Source organism: Ictalurus furcatus, chromosome 20 (assembly GCF_023375685.1).
Source record: "Ictalurus furcatus strain D&B chromosome 20, Billie_1.0, whole genome shotgun sequence".
NCBI lineage: Eukaryota > Metazoa > Chordata > Actinopteri > Siluriformes > Ictaluridae > Ictalurus > Ictalurus furcatus.
Window position 1 is genome coordinate 10749518 of NC_071274.1, and position 17393 is coordinate 10766910.

General features: G+C 39.6%; 1 protein-coding gene across 2 annotated transcripts in view; it reads left to right on the forward strand.

Moving 5' to 3' along the window:
• atp1a2a (ATPase Na+/K+ transporting subunit alpha 2a) overlaps positions 1–17393 on the forward strand; it is a 94886-nt gene that overhangs the window by 63479 nt on the left and 14014 nt on the right. The window contains exons 17-20 of one of the 2 annotated variants that reach the window (XM_053651038.1): positions 585–753; positions 6526–6680; positions 7069–7192; positions 15669–15814. In XM_053651038.1, coding sequence (XP_053507013.1) covers positions 585–753; positions 6526–6680; positions 7069–7192; positions 15669–15814 — 594 coding nt within the window. The remainder of the gene's footprint in view (positions 1–584; positions 754–6525; positions 6681–7068; positions 7193–15668; positions 15815–17393) is intronic. The other variant, XM_053651039.1, reaches the window with a different exon arrangement.

Consider the following 17393-nt stretch of genomic DNA (forward strand, 5'->3'; position numbering starts at 1 on the left):
GTAGGAGTTCCTGGTGGGCCCAAAGGAACGGGATTGATGGGGGTTATCAAATGTGGATGATCAGATCTGACGAGCACCAAGACCTGCAGTCTTGCTGAAGATAAGGCTGATGGCGTGCTTCACAGGTGCCTTTTTTTTTTATATCACGCGACGTGCTTAATTGCCACGTCACCTGATCACGGCAGGCCGTGCTCATTTATAGCCTCATCATGCTATAAATAGGTAAGATGTAACACAAGCTTCAGATATTGGTCATGTGCGAGGGTGCTTCCCCCAGCGTGGAGCTCACGCAACATTGAGTTCCCTTTGAAAGGGAACTCCTGTCCAGAGTCACCAGAGGAAGAGCTGAAAGAGGGATATCTCCACCCTGACATAGTGCATGCCATCTGGGTTTCATTCAGAAAAGTTAAGCTTGACCACATTTCTTCTCAAGAGACTATACATTGCTATAAATACAAAATGGTGGGCCTTAGAGGTATGGTAGTTTTTTGGATGCTGTTTAGGAATGCCTCTATTGGAAGAAGTTGTTAGTTTAATGGTTGTTGCAATTTCTAGAGCCAAGGTGTAACTGTTTGTATTTGCAGGGTGCTATAGTGGCAGTGACAGGTGATGGAGTAAATGACTCTCCTGCTCTAAAGAGGGCTGACATCGGCATTGCCATGGGAATAGCAGGATCTGATGTCTCCAAACAAGCAGCTGACATGATCTTGCTGGATGACAACTTTGCATCTATTGTAACAGGTGTGGAGGAAGGTAAGATAAAGAGAGTAAACAGGGGGTTAGAAAAGTAAAGAAATTTTAAGACTTGCGTTGGTATTAAATACATAAGTATATTAAATGATTAAATTATTAAAATAGTAATGAATTAATATCATTGTTAATTAATTAATAGTATCATAAATAAAAAAATAATATTTTCCACATGGAGGACTGAATTTTTTTATTTATAAAATTATAAACTACACTGCATAGCAGATGACAGCTTGGTCACCTTGTTCTTCAAACCATGGTCATGTTTTCTTAACAGAAGAGCACAGAAGTGGCTCATGACCATAGATTTTGGTGGGACAGAACAACATTAATAAAGTTAGCCTCATAAATAAAATTAGCCTCAAACAAAATTCAGTTGAGAGGCTATCACATGTATGCCTAAGGCTATACAATAGGCTACTATCTAGTCAATTTGATAATTAACCCCTGTAATAGGCTGTTGAGAGTCAACAACAAAGACATCTTGCATAGAGTTTAGCAGCTCAATTTGAACTGTTTAGACGTACACTTATTCAACTGTGTTTGGTAAAGTAAAGCAGACAGAAGAGCTATCCATCTCTTCTCCTTGTCAGCTGCAAGGCAGGCAGTGTTGTGAGATACCTCATGATGTTATCAGAGAACCAAGGTTATGATAGTAACCTAAAGTTCTCTTTCTAACATTCGTTCAGTATCTCAATATGGGATATAGACCACTCCCATATTGCAGATTTTTCAAGCTGGCACCATGCTAGTGGCAGCTGATAACAGCAGCTCCTATCTCGAGATACATTATATCTTAATTATTTTACCCATGTTAGATTTTACTACTTATGTATCTGCCACATTTCGTCTCTTCAGCTCTTCTTTTTCTTAATTCTAAGTTTTATTCTTTTTTAGCAAATAGATTTTTAATGTATCATGCACACTACACTTGGAATAGAGAACAAAGGGAGAGAGCAGGTCACTTAATGTACACACATGATCAGTTGCTGCTGCTCTGAAGATCTGCAGTGCACTCTGGAGTGCGGTTCAACATTCGTAAAGAATTGCGGAGAGCATACAGGGGATGCAGAGCTTGATCCAAAACAAAGGCAAAAAAGAGACTTTACAAGCCCTTTATTCCCTCCATGATCATGGGAAATGTTCAGTCTCTTAGCAATAAAATGGATGAGCTCAATGCACTGATTGGGATGCAGCTGGAGTATCGGGAGTGCAGTTTGACTCCAATGCTTCTATCCCTGGATTTCAGACAGTGAGGTTGAACTGAGCTGAACTGAGTTGTAAGAGGAAAGGTGGAGGGGTCACACTGTTTGTAAATAACAGACGATGTAATCCGGGACATGCTTGTGAAGGAGCGTCACTGTTGCCCAAACGTTGAATTGCTGGCTTTTGGTTTATGTCCGAATGATCTGCTAAGGGAATTCACGGTCGCCATTGTGGTTATTGTTTACTATATAAATTTCTGCACAGACACTATAGTTACTCTGAGGGGGGTACATTGTTTTCCTAATAACAAATCCTCGATCACCAAGGACCTGAAGGAACTTTTTAACAAAAAGTACACTTTCAGGAAGAAGCATCAACAGATGAGGAGGGTGCAGAAGGAGTTGATGGTGAGACTGAGAGGGAACAAAGAGGGAAGCTGGAGGGTAGGCTTCAGCAGAACAATACAAAGGAGGTGTGGGCTTCTCATTCTTGGAGAAGCCGAACCCTGAGAAAGCAGGGCCTGACTGAATCAGTCCTAGGGTACTGAGGGTCTGTACTAACCAGCTGTGTGAGATCCTCCAGCATCTCTTCAACTTGAGCCTTCGACTGGAGAAGGTGCCAAAGCTTTGTAAAATATCCTGCCTGGTTCTTGTTCCAAAGAGGACAACTCCCTACACCCTGAACAATTATAGACAAGTAGAAATCACATCGCACATAATGAAGGTCCTGAAGAGACTGGTGCTATTCCATCTAAGATCTCAAGACACTTTTTTTCTGGACCCCTTGCAGTTTGCTTACCAGCCACAGGTAGGCATGGATGATGCAGTCATATATCTACTTCAAAGGGCCCACACCCATCTGGACTACAACCCCACAGTGAGAATCACTTTCTTTGATTTCTTGTGTGTATTTAACACCATCCAACCTCTTCTGCTGAGAGAAAAGATGAGAATAATGCAGACAGACATGCCCATGATCTCCTGTATCACTGACTACCAATCGGACAGACACCAGTTTGTGCACTTGGGGGCCTGCCTGTCTGAGCGCCTGCTAAGTAGCACTGGAGCACCTTAGGGAACTCCTCTTCACCCTGTACACCACAGATTTTCAGTACACGTCAGATCTCTGCCATCTTCAGAAATTTTCTGATGACTCAGTGGTAGTCGGGTGCATAAGGGACAGACAGGAAGAGGAGTACAGGGACCTGGTCAACAACATTGTTGAGTGGTGTGAGAAGAACCATCTGCTCCTCAATGTGGCTAATACCAAGGAGATGGTGGTGAACTACAGGAGGAAGAGGATCACAACCAGTCCCGTTACCCTCATGGGTCAGGATGTTGAGCAGGTTGACACCTACAGATACCTTGGTGTCCATCTCGACAACAAGCTGGACTGGAAGGTTAACTCTGAGGCTGTGCTCAAGAAAGGGATGAGCAGACTCTATTTTCTGAAGAAGATCAGGTCCTTTAATGTTTGCAGCAAGATGTTAGAGATCTTCTACCAGTCTGTGGTAACCAGTGCAGTCTTCTTTGCAGCAGTATGCTGGGGAGGTAGCATTAGAGCTGGAGATGCAAAAAAAAAACCTCAACAAACTGATCAAGATGGCTGGCTCAATCTTGGGCTGCTCTCGGGACAGTTTCAAGATGGTGGTGGAAAAGAGAACACTCAAAAAATTCACAGCCATTCTGGATAATGAAAGGCATCCTCTCCATGACATACTAGTTAAAACAGCGGTGTTTCTTTAGTAGAAGATTCATTCAGCTCCACTGTAGAAAGGAGCAATACAGGAGGTAATTTGTATCAACTGCGCTGGGACACTATTTGCACTGAGCCAATCTTAGGAGAAGCTCATTGGATGATAGTCGAACTACCACCATCCATTATCAGTATCCATATGTAAATGCAAATAAATTAAAACTTGTGAACTGAATTCTTGTTTTTGTATTTATTAAAGATGTATGTTGTACAATCATTCTGTCCCAGAAAAGAAAAGTTCAAAGAAATTATTGAAAGCTCAATATTGCCATCACATTCATGTTCATAAGTGTATATAAACTTCCGAAAGCAACTGTAGATACAGATACAGTGTCCTCCACTAATATTGGCACCCTTTGTAAATATGAGCAAAGAAGGCTGTGAAAAATTATCTTTATTGTTTAACTTTTTGATCTTTTGTTACAAAAAATCATAAAAATACTGCAGTTCCCATTTTTGACCACCAGGTCCAAAAATAACTTTGTGTTGGTAAATGGGGCAGTGAGCATACCGCTCTACAATTGCACAATACCTTGAAACGTGAGCAAATCAACAGAACATCAGCTTATGTTTGTCAAATAGAAATTTTCAAAAAACTGCATTGGTCACTCAAAAGATGTAATTGGTAGTTCAATGGAAACCAAAATGTATAGAGTTGGGAATGAGGAAGATTAAGATTTGTTAAACATCGGACATACAGTATCTCACAAAAGTGAGTACACCCCTCACATATTTGTAAATATTTGATTATATCTTTTCATGTGACAACACTGAAGAAATGACACTTTGCTACAGTGTAAAGTAGTGAGTGTACAGCTTGTATAACAGTGTAAATTTGCTGTCCCCTCAAAACAACTCAACACACAGCCATTAATGTCTAAACCCTGTGAGATACTGTACAGTCCCCTCCAAAAGTATTGTAACTGCAACTGTTGTTTTTTTTTTTTTTTAAGCTGTACATTGAAGACATCTGGCTTTGAGATCAAAATATGAATGAGACAATAGATTAGAATTTCAGCTTTCATTTCCTTATGTTTACATATAGATGTGTTTAACAACAACTTAGAACATCACACCTTTTTTTTGAACCCACCCATTTTCAAGTAATCAAAAATATTGGAACATGTGACTGACTGGTGTTTCTTGTTGCCCAGGTGTGCCCTGTTTGATTGTTAAAGCAACTAATAATTCTGAATGTCTACTGTCTAGCAGCAGAATGAATTTAGAAGTCTACAGAAACAGTCTGCTAATTTACAGGGAAATGCAGCCAATCTAATTGGGAGGAAATTCATCAGGCAGCAATGATCCAAAACACACTGCAAACACAACAGTTATTGCAAGCATTTCCTCATTTGTAAGTTGTTTTGGATAAAAGTGTCTGCTAAATAAATAAATATAAATACAAATAAATACATTTTTATATAAATGTAAGCAAGAAATATGCAACCAAATATTAAGTGTTATTTACCTTGACAATCTGTACCTATACTTTTGCTCACCTTAAAATTGTGTGGTCTGCCACCAAAGGTGCCATGCTTTAAGTTGTTTAACACATCTAGATGTAAATATCAGGAAATGAAAGCTGAAATTCGGATCCATTGTCTTATATTCATCTTTGTCTTTAGTGTATAGCAAGAATGTCTTTAGTGTACAGGTGCATCTCAAAAAATTTGAATATCATGGAAAAGTTCATTTTTCACAGCTTACAGCTATTCGAATTCTTTATTGTAATATTTGAGATCCTGGATTTTTGATTTCCATGTGCTGTAAGCCATAATCATCAAGATTAAAACAAAAAAGGCTTGAAATATTTCACTTTTATGTGTAATGAATCTAGAATATGAAAGTTCCACTTTTTGAATTAAATTACAGGAAAAAAAATTAACATTTCCATGATATTCAAAAATTTTTTTCAGCTGCACCTGTATAGCAAAAACAAACGAATTTGACTTGTCATTCCAATACTTTTGGAGGGGACTGTATATACCTCTATATGCCTCTATGGACAAGCCACCACTGAAAGAAAAACATTTTTATAAATTCAACAACTCAAAATACAGTGATAAAAATAAAAATAAAATAAGCAAGAGCATGATAAACTAGCCTATATCCCATGCACATAAAAAAATTGCATCCAAAATTATAAGATGGATTTTGGATCAAGAGATATTTTAGAAGTTGCTGATTAATGAGGGTACAACTCATATTGTTAAATTAAACCAACTTGCAGTGATTAATGTCATAATTACAACTATCTATTCATGCAGCAACATACTAAACTCCTATTACGTTTATTTCAATGCCATCATCTCTTTCATATATCTTCATATTAGCCTTTTTGATATTTCCTTTTTAAATTGTCTCTTGCTTTTATGTTACATCATATTATATTTGACAGCAAAGAAATAAAATGTTATTTCCTTCTTCAGTACATATTTTCTATACCTGAATTTATATTTTTCTGGCTTAAAGTATGCAAAGAAAACAATTTCACTGTACTCTACTGTATATGTGACCAATAAAGACTCATTAAAGGGAAATGCTCGTATTTAAAGGTAGTGGCCTAGACACTATTGGAAAAACCCTGTCTCAGAGTGATTTGCATAATCTGAATGTGAGAAAATCGATTTATGCAGCAGCGTAATCTGAGTTTGATGAGTAACTTTCCCCACATAAATATTGCTATAACACTAGGACTAAAGTTGAATATGGACGATGCAATGGCCTTTAGTCTTCAGCAGTTTTCCTGTGTAGGCCATAAGCCTCAAAAATTGCAGAGTCATCTACATCATCTTTTCTGTATATCTCCTGAAGGTCGTTTGATCTTTGATAATCTGAAGAAGTCGATAGCCTACACTCTTACCAGCAACATCCCTGAGATCTCTCCCTTTCTACTCTTCATCATCGCTAGTGTTCCTCTGCCTCTGGGTACTGTCACCATCCTCTGCATTGACTTGGGAACTGACATGGTAAGAGACAAACATATATACACACACACACATACACAGACTCATTCTTTACACATGGCCCCAGGTACCATCACAATGATCTGCATTCAGTCTACAAATATGTTTCAGACTGACAGACACAAGAATGCTCTCCCTCAGTCACTTTCTTCATTTATCTTTCTAGGTCTCTCTGTCTTCATCATTTTCAATCCATGAAAGTCGTTTGTCCTCTTTGTGACATAGAGTACAAAGAAACACTTGTTTTGTACGCACACACATTCACACAAATGCACAATTTCTTAATATTGTATTATTGCTGCTGTTCTACTGCTACTGCCTATGGGCAGTGTTGCACATACTTTCTTTCTCTCCTTCTCACTCTCCATCTCTCTCTCTTTTTCTCATCTAGGTTCCTGCCATTTCTCTGGCTTATGAGTCAGCAGAAAGTGACATTATGAAGCGTCAACCCAGAAACCCCAAAACTGACAAATTGGTCAACGAGAGACTCATTAGTATGGCATATGGGCAGATTGGTAAGACACATACTCTCACACAAGGGCAAGTCCGTACTTACAAAAAATAAAGAAAGCAGTACTATTGCATCATTATTGTTCTATTGTGAAATTTTGAGTCAGGTCAAATGGTTCAAATGCTCTTAACCTTTAGAACCCTATGAATTCAATTAGTGGGCATTTTTGTTAGGTCTACTCATGCGATGAATTCCACCTCTCAGCCTGCACTGTGGCCTACAAACATGGGCGCCACAGTCTGCAATTCCCAGAACACTCACACATTGACACATTCACTCTCACCTTCATTTCAATCACACACCCCTGCATCCAATTCACAGCACAATCACAGCCACAGCATAAAAGGACTTTCGTTTCATTAACTTTTTGCAAAATATAAGCTTGATTCCTTGTATATCTCTGCTTGGGACCCAGTCTGATCTTGACCCAGTTTTGCGTAGTGTTTTTGATATTGTCCTGCTTCTGATATACTGTTTCTTGATCACCCGACCATTGCCTGTTTTCTGGATCTGATTATTGCATATATTTTGGATTTGTCTGACCCTATCTTCATAAACTCCTCTACCTGCATTTGCATCTGCCTGCTGTTCCATCACATGACAATATGTAAAGATTCAAGTGACTTCATTTGGTCACTTGTAGGAGAGACATGGATATTTCTGGTGCTGAGAGTGCAATATCGCTTTTACAATGTAACCTTTGTTTCTGGAGTGGAGAGATCATCTCTCCACTCCATTACATATTCCATATGCACTGGGAATTGACCCTCTGGGTCTGGTGAAGTGGATACTCTATAAGACACTCCAGCTGTGCCCTATAAAACAGCCATAGTGGCATGAATTCAGTGCTATATGTCCCAAAGCAGCCTCAAGATGGAGAGATAGTCTCTTCACTCAGAGAACAAAGGTTACATTGTAACCAAACGTTCTCTATCATATTGAGATTATCTCTCCACTCTGTTACATATTCTATATGTACAGGGAAACTCTGTAAGACACACCATGAAGGGATGGTGCAATTAACAAACAAACTATGTACAATATTTACAAATTGACAGTCTCATGCCAGGCATGAGACACTACCAACAGCTCACCTCCCTTGCAAGATGCCAGAATGGAGGGGGAAAAATGAGAGGCCTTACCTGTCACCTTGCCTGATGCAAGGATGACACCACGGCTGAACCTGAGATGACAGCCTAGATGACATGTTCATTTCTGGTTGCTCCCAGCACCAGCTCTCCAAAAGAGGGACTCGCTGCAACATTCATGCCTGTAAAATTTAGTAAAGGTAATGGTAGATGATCACATGGCTGCCCCACAAATCTTCTACAGAGAGGCAACCTGCCATAAGGCCCATGAGATTTCAACCCCTCGTGTTGAGTGTGCCCTCAGTCCTAGCAGTGGTGGCCCATCCGTTTCCTGATAGGCCAGCTGGATTGTCTCCACAACCCAATATGGTAGCCTCGCCTTAGAGCGTGGCTTGCCCCAACATTCTTTTTTTAAAGCATACAAATAGCTGATCAGTTTTGCGAACACCTTTTGTGTTTTAGATACACTGTGTGTCCTCTCTGGGCAAATTATTGACTGTTTTCTTTCCATCCCCTCACGGTCTTGTTAAAACAAGAAATTTATGAAGCTCAACAGACTAATTTAGGTGTGGATCAGACAACACTACTGAAAGAAAACCCTTGGCATGAAACTACAGCAGCTTTGATGAACTGAGAGAGTCTGGAGTTCCCCTGTTAGATAATTTTTTACTTTAATTACAGCTGGGGGAAATAAGTATTGGATGCATCAACATTTTTTTTAGTAACTATATTTCCTATGAGGCTATTAACATGAAATTTTCACTAGATATTAGTATTAATTCAAGAAATCTGGAAATATAAAGAATTCACAACATAAATAAATTGGTTTCAGAGGGGAAAAAAGCGTTATAATGGCCCTGTCAATCACCTGACTTGAATCCAATTGAACAGATTTAAAGACAATGTTTAGAAGAATGGGCCAAAACCACACCTGAATACTGCAGCCAATTAATTTCTTCATACAGGAAGTGTCTTGAAGCTGTCATTACAAAGTCTTCTCCACTAAATATTAAATAAATTTCAGTTAGCTTGTTCAATAATTTTTTTTCTTCCTGTGCTATTCCCCTTTATTACACATAATTTTATTTATGGACTTCAATGTAGTGAATTCTTTATATTTCCGGATTTCATGAGTTAATACTGATGTCTGGTGAAAATTTCATTGCATATGATTGAGGATAGTATGCACAGTGTTTTCTGAGATCCATTCAGCCTAGCCATTCACTAATGACATCTATAACTTTGTTAGAGAAATGTGGCCCATTGTCACTGTAGATTTTTACAGGGATTCCCCACCTAGGAATGATTTCATTCACCAATATTTTAGCTACTGTAGCATCATCAGCTTTCCCAGCTGGGAAGGCCTCTACCCATTTTGACCAGCTGTCTACAATCACCAGACAGTATTTTTTTTGCTTGACATGGAGTCAATTCAATGAAATCCATCATTGAGTAATTAAGTATTCAAATGGTCCTTCTGGTTTATGGAAGGTCAAGGTTGGTGGTTTTATGTTCCCCAGTGAATTAAATTTAGCACAGGTGAGACAGTGTTCACAAAAAATTTTTGAATAGGTAGTGAATCCTATAGTATAGAAATGTTTGTTTATCTCTTGTACCATCTCTCCTCTTGAGACCCCATGGCTCAATTTAAAGCATAAGGAAAGTATACTTTAGGTAAAACAAGTTTCTTATCAGGCCTATACCAAACATTATGCCGAAGTGTGCAATTGTGTTTTTTCCACACCATTTTTTCTTGGGGAGTTCATTTGGACTTCATCAATTTGAGGAATGGTTAATTGTTTCAAGAGTACATTTTTTAAAGAGATTGCAAATAATGAAGAAGCAGCCGTTTTGCTTCCTCATCAGCAAACGCATTTCCCCTTGAAATCACATCCATGTTTTTGGTGTGAGCCTGGCATTTACGAGCAGATGATAAGAATTGAGTCTTTTATTGCAACAAAAGCACTGAAACCACATGTGGGACCAAGAGTTTCAGTTCCTTAAAAAGTACAAGCAGTGCTGAGGCCTCGACACATAAAGTGGATGCAACGACAGCGTGTAAACATGCTGGCATTGCTCGTGCTACTGGATCTAGCTTGGTGGAAAAGTAAGCCACTGGAAGTAATTTAGCACTGTGTGTTTGCAGAAGAATAGAAGTCATGAAGCCAAACAGCCAAACAGTTTGAACAAAAGGTTTGGACATATCGGGTAATCCCTGAGTGGGTGCGGAAACCAATTGTGTTTTTAGGTCCAGAAAGGCTTTTTCAGCCTCTTGGAGTCCAGATTATTTTATCAGTTATCAGTTTATCAGAGCCAAATTGCAGAAATGAACAGCTTCAACTCTAGTTGATGTTGGTGGGTTTCCTCAATGAACTGCTTGCTTCAGGTCCTTCCACAACATTTCTACTGGATTAAGGTCAGGTCTTTGACTTGGCCATTCCATAACAAAATGTATTCTTCTTTAACCATTCTTTACTATTTCTGTGCTTAGAGTCGTTGTCTTATTGCATGACACACTTTCTCTTGAGATTCAGTTCATGAACAGCTGTTCTGACATTTTCCTTTAAAAGTTGCTACTTCAGAGTTCACTTTTCCATCAACCATGGCAAGCCATCCTGGCTCAGATGCAGCAAAACAGGCCAAAACCATGATACTACCACCACAGTGTTTCATAGATGGGATAAGGTTCTTATGCTGGAATGCAGTGTTTCTTCTTATTTAAACCAAAAAGTTCTATTTTGGTCTCATCCGTCCAAAACATTTTTTCCAATAGCCTTCTGGTTTGTCCACATGATCTTTTCAGAGACAGGCAGCAATGTTCTTTTTGGAGAGCAGTGACTTTCTTCTTGCAACCCTGCCATGCACACCACTTTTGTTCAGTGTTCTCCTGATGGTGGACTCATGAATATTAACATTAGCCAATGTGAGAGAGGCCTTTAGTTGCTTAAAAGTTACCCTGGGTTCCTTTGTGACCTCATGGACTATTACACATCTTGCTCTTGGAGTGATCTTTGTTGGTCGACCACTCCTTGGGAGGGGAACAATGGGCTTGAATTTCCTCTGTTTGTACAAAATCTGTCTGACTGTAGATTGGTGGAGTCCAAACTATTTAGAGATGGTTTTGTAACCTTTTCCAGCCTGATGAGCATCAACAACTCTTTTTTTGCAGTTCTCAGAAACCTCTTTTTTTCATCACATGATACACTTCTACAAACATGTGTTGTGAAGATCAGACTGATAGATCCTTGTCATTTAAATTAAACAGGGTGCTCACTCACATGAGATTGTCATATCATAGATTGAAATCACCTGACTCTAAATTTACCTTCAATTTAATTGCTAATCTTAGAGGTTCACATAATTTTGCCACTCACAGGTATGTAATATTGGATTATTTTCCTCAATAATAAAATGACCAAGTATAATATTTTTGTCTCATTTGTTTAATTGGGATCTCTTTATCTACTTTTAGGACTTTTAGGATCTAATTTTATGGCACTCAATGGCTGGTCCAGTGGCCCTTGAGGTCCCAGCCTACCCCAGCCTAGCTGGTAGGCATCTGTTGATACTAGCTGCCAAATGCATACTGGGCCCAGCATGCTGCCTCTTTCCATGTTCATCCCATGCTTCCACCAGCTGTGCGCTACCATGAGACCAGCACCTTTGTTGACCAAGCTTTCTCAGTAATTAACCCTAGACAGAAGAGGCATCACTGCACAGGTCACATGTGTAGAAGTGCAAGTGGCATAACCTATGCTGTGGCTGCCATGAGGCCCATTAGATGGAGACACAACCCCCAGTTGACACTTGCCCCTACTTGAATGTGAGAGAGGCAAGCTTTGATTGCCTCCTGTCTCTCTCAGGTCAGAGTCACAGTTGCATTTCTGGAGTCCAAATTCAGACCCAGAAACTGAGTGACTTGAGATGGCTCCAACTTGCTCTTCTTCATATTGAGATGAAGACCTAAGTGTTTGATATGCTCCACAAGCACAGACATGTCCTTCAGGCACATTTTTTCTTTTGGGGCACAGACCAACCAATCATTTAGATAATGCAGGACCCTGATAGCTAGAAAGTGAAGTGGGGCATGGACTGCATCCATACACCTTGTGAATATCTGGGGTACCAAAGCCATGCTGAGTGGGAGGACTCTGAATTCGTAGGTCCTGTCCTTTTGACTGAAACTTCAGAATGTGCCACTGTCCTCCCCAGATTGGTATCTGGAAATAGGCATCTTTGAGAATGACATTGGCAAACCATTTGCCTTTGCTTATTGTCTGTCGTACTCTTGGAACTGCCAGTGTCTTGCATTTCAGGGGCTGAAGGTATTTGTTTAGTCCCCTGAGGTCCAAGATTGGGCGAAGTTCCCCATCTAGATTGGGTATAATGAAATAATGAGAGAAAAATCCAGCCTGTTGGTCTCCTTTCCCCACCTCCTTGATGGCCCCTTTTTTGAAAAAAAAATCATCACAGATGAGCCCTTGTCAGAGGAGATACCTGGGGAAAACTGCAACCAATACCCCTGAGTCATAGTTGAAGGGACTTTGCCTCAGGTTGCCCCAAGCTGTGACCCTTGCCAATGGGAGCGAAGGCAGCCCAAATCTGGCACATTATCAGGAGCGAAGTGATGGGTACACTTGGCCCGTCCCATCATCCCTCTTCTTACCCTGTCGCTGACTCAAGCTGACTCTCAGGTCTTCGGGACCCCACTGGAGTTGGTCTGGGAAATCCCAAGGCTGGGTCTGTTTAGGTCTGTACCTGCTTCTATGCTGACCATATGTGCTTGAGAGCTCCCTAGCATAGCAACACACCTCTTGGGCCTGCTGATATAGGCGGAGTCCGTCTGACCCAAAGATGCTAGAAGGCTCAACAGACAGTCTAGAGATACAGTCACGGTCATCCAGCTGGAGTCGAGACTGTGACAATCACAAGTGATGCCTCGCCACTCAAAGACATGCCATGGCTATCCCTGCTGCCTACTCTTTCATAACTACTGGCAGAAGGATGGAAACCTGCCTAAGCTCGTCCAAAACATTATATGGCGCCTGCTCTTCATGAGCTTTATGACCAGCTCCCACAGGAGTAATGAGAGAATGGCATTTGCCAACTTAGTCTGAACCGCCATGGCTTTGTGCATATTAGACAGCAAACCATCCATCACTCTGCAGTTTTTATTAGGGCAGCCAGCCTTGCCCAAAATAGACTTGGGAGAAGGCGTTGCAAAGGTTGTCATGGTTTGGTCTGCTGAAGGCAACAGCCCACATCCAATTTTTTCTGCCCTAGCCACATTCTCCAGTTGTGGCAAGTTGTTTGTTCTGCCAAACCACAATGGGGTGGACAAAGAACATGATTAGTGCCCAAATTGTTTGGAAATTAATATGTGACAGACACTTATAGAGCCCTGCCATAATTACAGCATAATGCCATTGGTAACTTGTGAAGCATGCCTTGCAGGTGATCAACTTCATCTGTGCTGTATAGCTGCAGCAAGGAATGAGGCTACAGTTGGGGGATGTACACCTCCTGTCTTTGTCACCTGTATGCCTACCAGACCAATAATAATACAATCATACAGGGGATGCACAGTATTGTAGCAAGCCTATACCCAGTTCATTTGGAACCTACAGCAGAGTAAAAGTTCTTTTTTTTTGTGAACAGCCAGACAGAAGTAGGGGCTTTGGGTCAGGAAACGTTGTGCATGATTGTTTAAATCTATGACTGTATGTTTGCCCATTGCTGTTACTGGTATGCAGAGACAGTGTTACATAGCCCCATTCTATTCAAACAGACCATAGTCTCTGTGCTCACAACCCATTAGATGGGGACTGGGGTTACCTCAAAATTGTATGTGGCAGGATTATCTGTATACAGGGGGGGGGCAGGGGCAGACTGGTTTTTGCTGGGAGTGCATACATTAGTAAAAATGTTCCATAGAGGTGTGGAATGGCTGTTTCTTACATAAAACAGTGATTCCACAGTGGGATCTGGAATTGGTGCAAAGCAGTTTGTGCAATTACCATATGAACCAATGGAAGATTCAAACATAAAATGTCTTTTACTTAAGACAGCTTTTTGCTAGCTATCACTACAGCCAGGTAAGCCTTGAATTGCATTTCTTAATGATGTGGAATGTCTCCCACTGTCATGCGGAACAATGGTCAAACTCTAGCATGAATCCAACATTAATAAATCGATCAACCTATCTGCCTACCTATCTGAGAATGTGCCCAGGGCCGCTCTGTGTCCAGTGAGGGCTCTCAATTGTTATGTGGAATTCATTGACGAGCTGTTGGTGTGCTTTGGGGAACACCATCAGAGGGCTCTGCTGTGTAAAGCCAGGTTAGCCCATTGGGTAAAGGAAGTAATTGCAAATGCATAATTGAGGACAGGTAAAGAGGTGCGATTTTCCATTAAATGCCATGCATGCTATGGCTACCTCAAGGGAGTGTGATTTTATAGGTTGAATGTTGCATCATTGTAACCCACATGCTCTGTGTTGAGTTTGAGAAATTCCTCTCCTTAGTAAGAAGTATCATTGATACTTACTATTTTACTTTAATATTTATGAGTGCTGTCTTATATTATCTAGCAAGGTCTGCCCTTGGGAAATCTAAAGAACCTTTAAAATACAAACCCTCTATTTCCAAGGCCACCTGTGTCCCACAGTTTGATGAGAATGGACAAGCATGACGTAGCAAGTGATTTTTATCACCTCCACATTTAAAGTCATAGGTGATGACTTTGCTATTAGTTCTTGGCAAGGAAACAAGTAATAGTACTCAGCAAGGAAACAAACAAATGGGAAAACTCGACTAGTTCTACTAAAATCCACACTGGCTGTGTTTCACTCAGTCTTAGAATCATGGTTACATTTGTAAACTTGTGTAATCCCAAAACATAACTGTGGTGAACATGTAGTGCAAGTATGATACAATCTATGTTCTACAGATGGATAACAAGTACCAAAAAGTGCCTTAGTAAGGTGATCCCTCATACCCTATGGATATGGGCATTGTATTCTGACTGATTATCGGATAAAGCTGATCACTCAGGATACTTTGTTTTAATTTGCAGTACCTCTTCCATTTACATTTATGGTGTTTGGCAGACGCCCTTATCCAGAGCAACTTACAGACGTTCTTTGAAGTCTCTATCAATAAATACATCATGATACTGGTTTACTAGGTCACCGACTAAGAATACCATCAGTCTAAAAACTTTGTTGGGGAGGTAATATAGTACAAAAAGCACACAAACAGCATGCTAATTTAAGTCCTTCCCTGTAATTGGAAAAGTTAACCCAAACCATGACAGCAAAATGCTCCCCACACCATAATAAAGCCAACATTTTCCCTTTGTCACCTGTCTATACTAATTTGTGTGTATGTGTAGGTATGATTCAGGCCCTGGCTGGGTTCTTTACCTACTTTGTGATACTGGCGGAGAATGGATTTCTGCCTTATAGACTTCTGGGATTGCGAATTGACTGGGACGACCGCAATGTCAATGATCTTGAGGACAGCTATGGACAGCAATGGGTACACGCAGTTATGCACATATGCACATTCCAGTTATACAGACCTACAGACACATTCTCTCCCAGACATAAAATCACTGCTGGAGGTATACAAAATGCAACCTAATCTCACAGAATAAATGTTCGTATGCAACGTATTTGCATCACTTTCTATACGTTGAAGATCAGTGTTCTGGCACAAGCGTACATTACATTGCAGTGTATCAAACATTCACACAAATGCTCTGAATGAGACATTCTGCACCAATATATTTTAAGCAAGTTAACCTTTACCACTACACTGTTTGAATAAGATCAATATGAAATAAATAATTTCACCTTTTTTTTAAACATAATGAGCATAATGAGAGGGTGATAATCATATTGTGCCTTCAGATCTATCTGGAGACTTTCTGAAAGGCTATTAATGCAATTGTCACTAGAAAATTTCCTTGTGATGCCTCATCTTGGAATAATTTCCATAAAATTACAAGATTTTGAGCTACTGACAGAGCTTTGAGTGTCTAGATGGGAAACACTCAACCCATTTTGAAAACATGTCAATAATTGGCAAACAATACTGATTCCCTTGGCATGCAGTGACTTTGATGAAATCCATCAATAAATGATCATATGGTCCAGCTGGCTGAATGTGTGCAGCCGTAGTATGCAAACAAAACATTTTGGTAACACTTCACAGTATTGTTCAACTCATGGGTAACTATGTAGGAACTAAGCAGGAAATAATTAGTAGTTCTTCATTACACTTATTTTTGTTAAATATTAGTTGATTACTCAGTAAGTAAGCTAGTAGGAGTTCATTATTAACTAAGCTATAATTACTTACATTTCTCCTGCATAGTTAGAACTCCTAGCTTTGGCTATTTTATAAAAACTAGTGATTTATTACTGATCATATCGACATTAATTCTTACCTCACATTAAGCCTTACCTTCCTCCCAGAGCTGTGCTACCTAATATACCTTAACCTATTCCAGTACTAGTGTCTATCAGTTATTATAGTTCTAAAACTAAACAAAAACTGATTGTTTTTATAAATGTTGTTATTATTAAGAGTTATTATATGTCCCCTAAAAGGAGCAAAGGGTTGGAGTGCTGTTTTTATTTAGCCAGTCAAGGTCTAAAGAAAGAGATGAACAACAGTAACCTACAAAAGTACATGGCTGTAATGTAGCAATGAAAAACAAATATTCTCCAATAACATAAAAATGTTGTAATTTTTTTTTTTTTTAAATAATAAAACACTAACATTTCAGTAATTAGTAATAAATTACCATGTGTAGTATTGTTGTAAATCATCATTAACTCCTGAACACAGTAACACGTTAATCATTAGTAGTTATTTTCCACGTGTTTCACTTTACAGTATTGTTCCATGTCATCATTAATGCATTTCACTTTATTACATTGGCTTGAAAGAGCCAACATTCTGTTCCTCATTATTATTATTATTATTATTATTATTATTATTATGTTTAAAAAATTGTACCATCTTCACAGGTCGCAATTTTTGATGTAGAGCTACATCTTTCGCCACAGGCATAGATCTCATATGTGAAGGAGTGCTTGTGCTTTTAGGA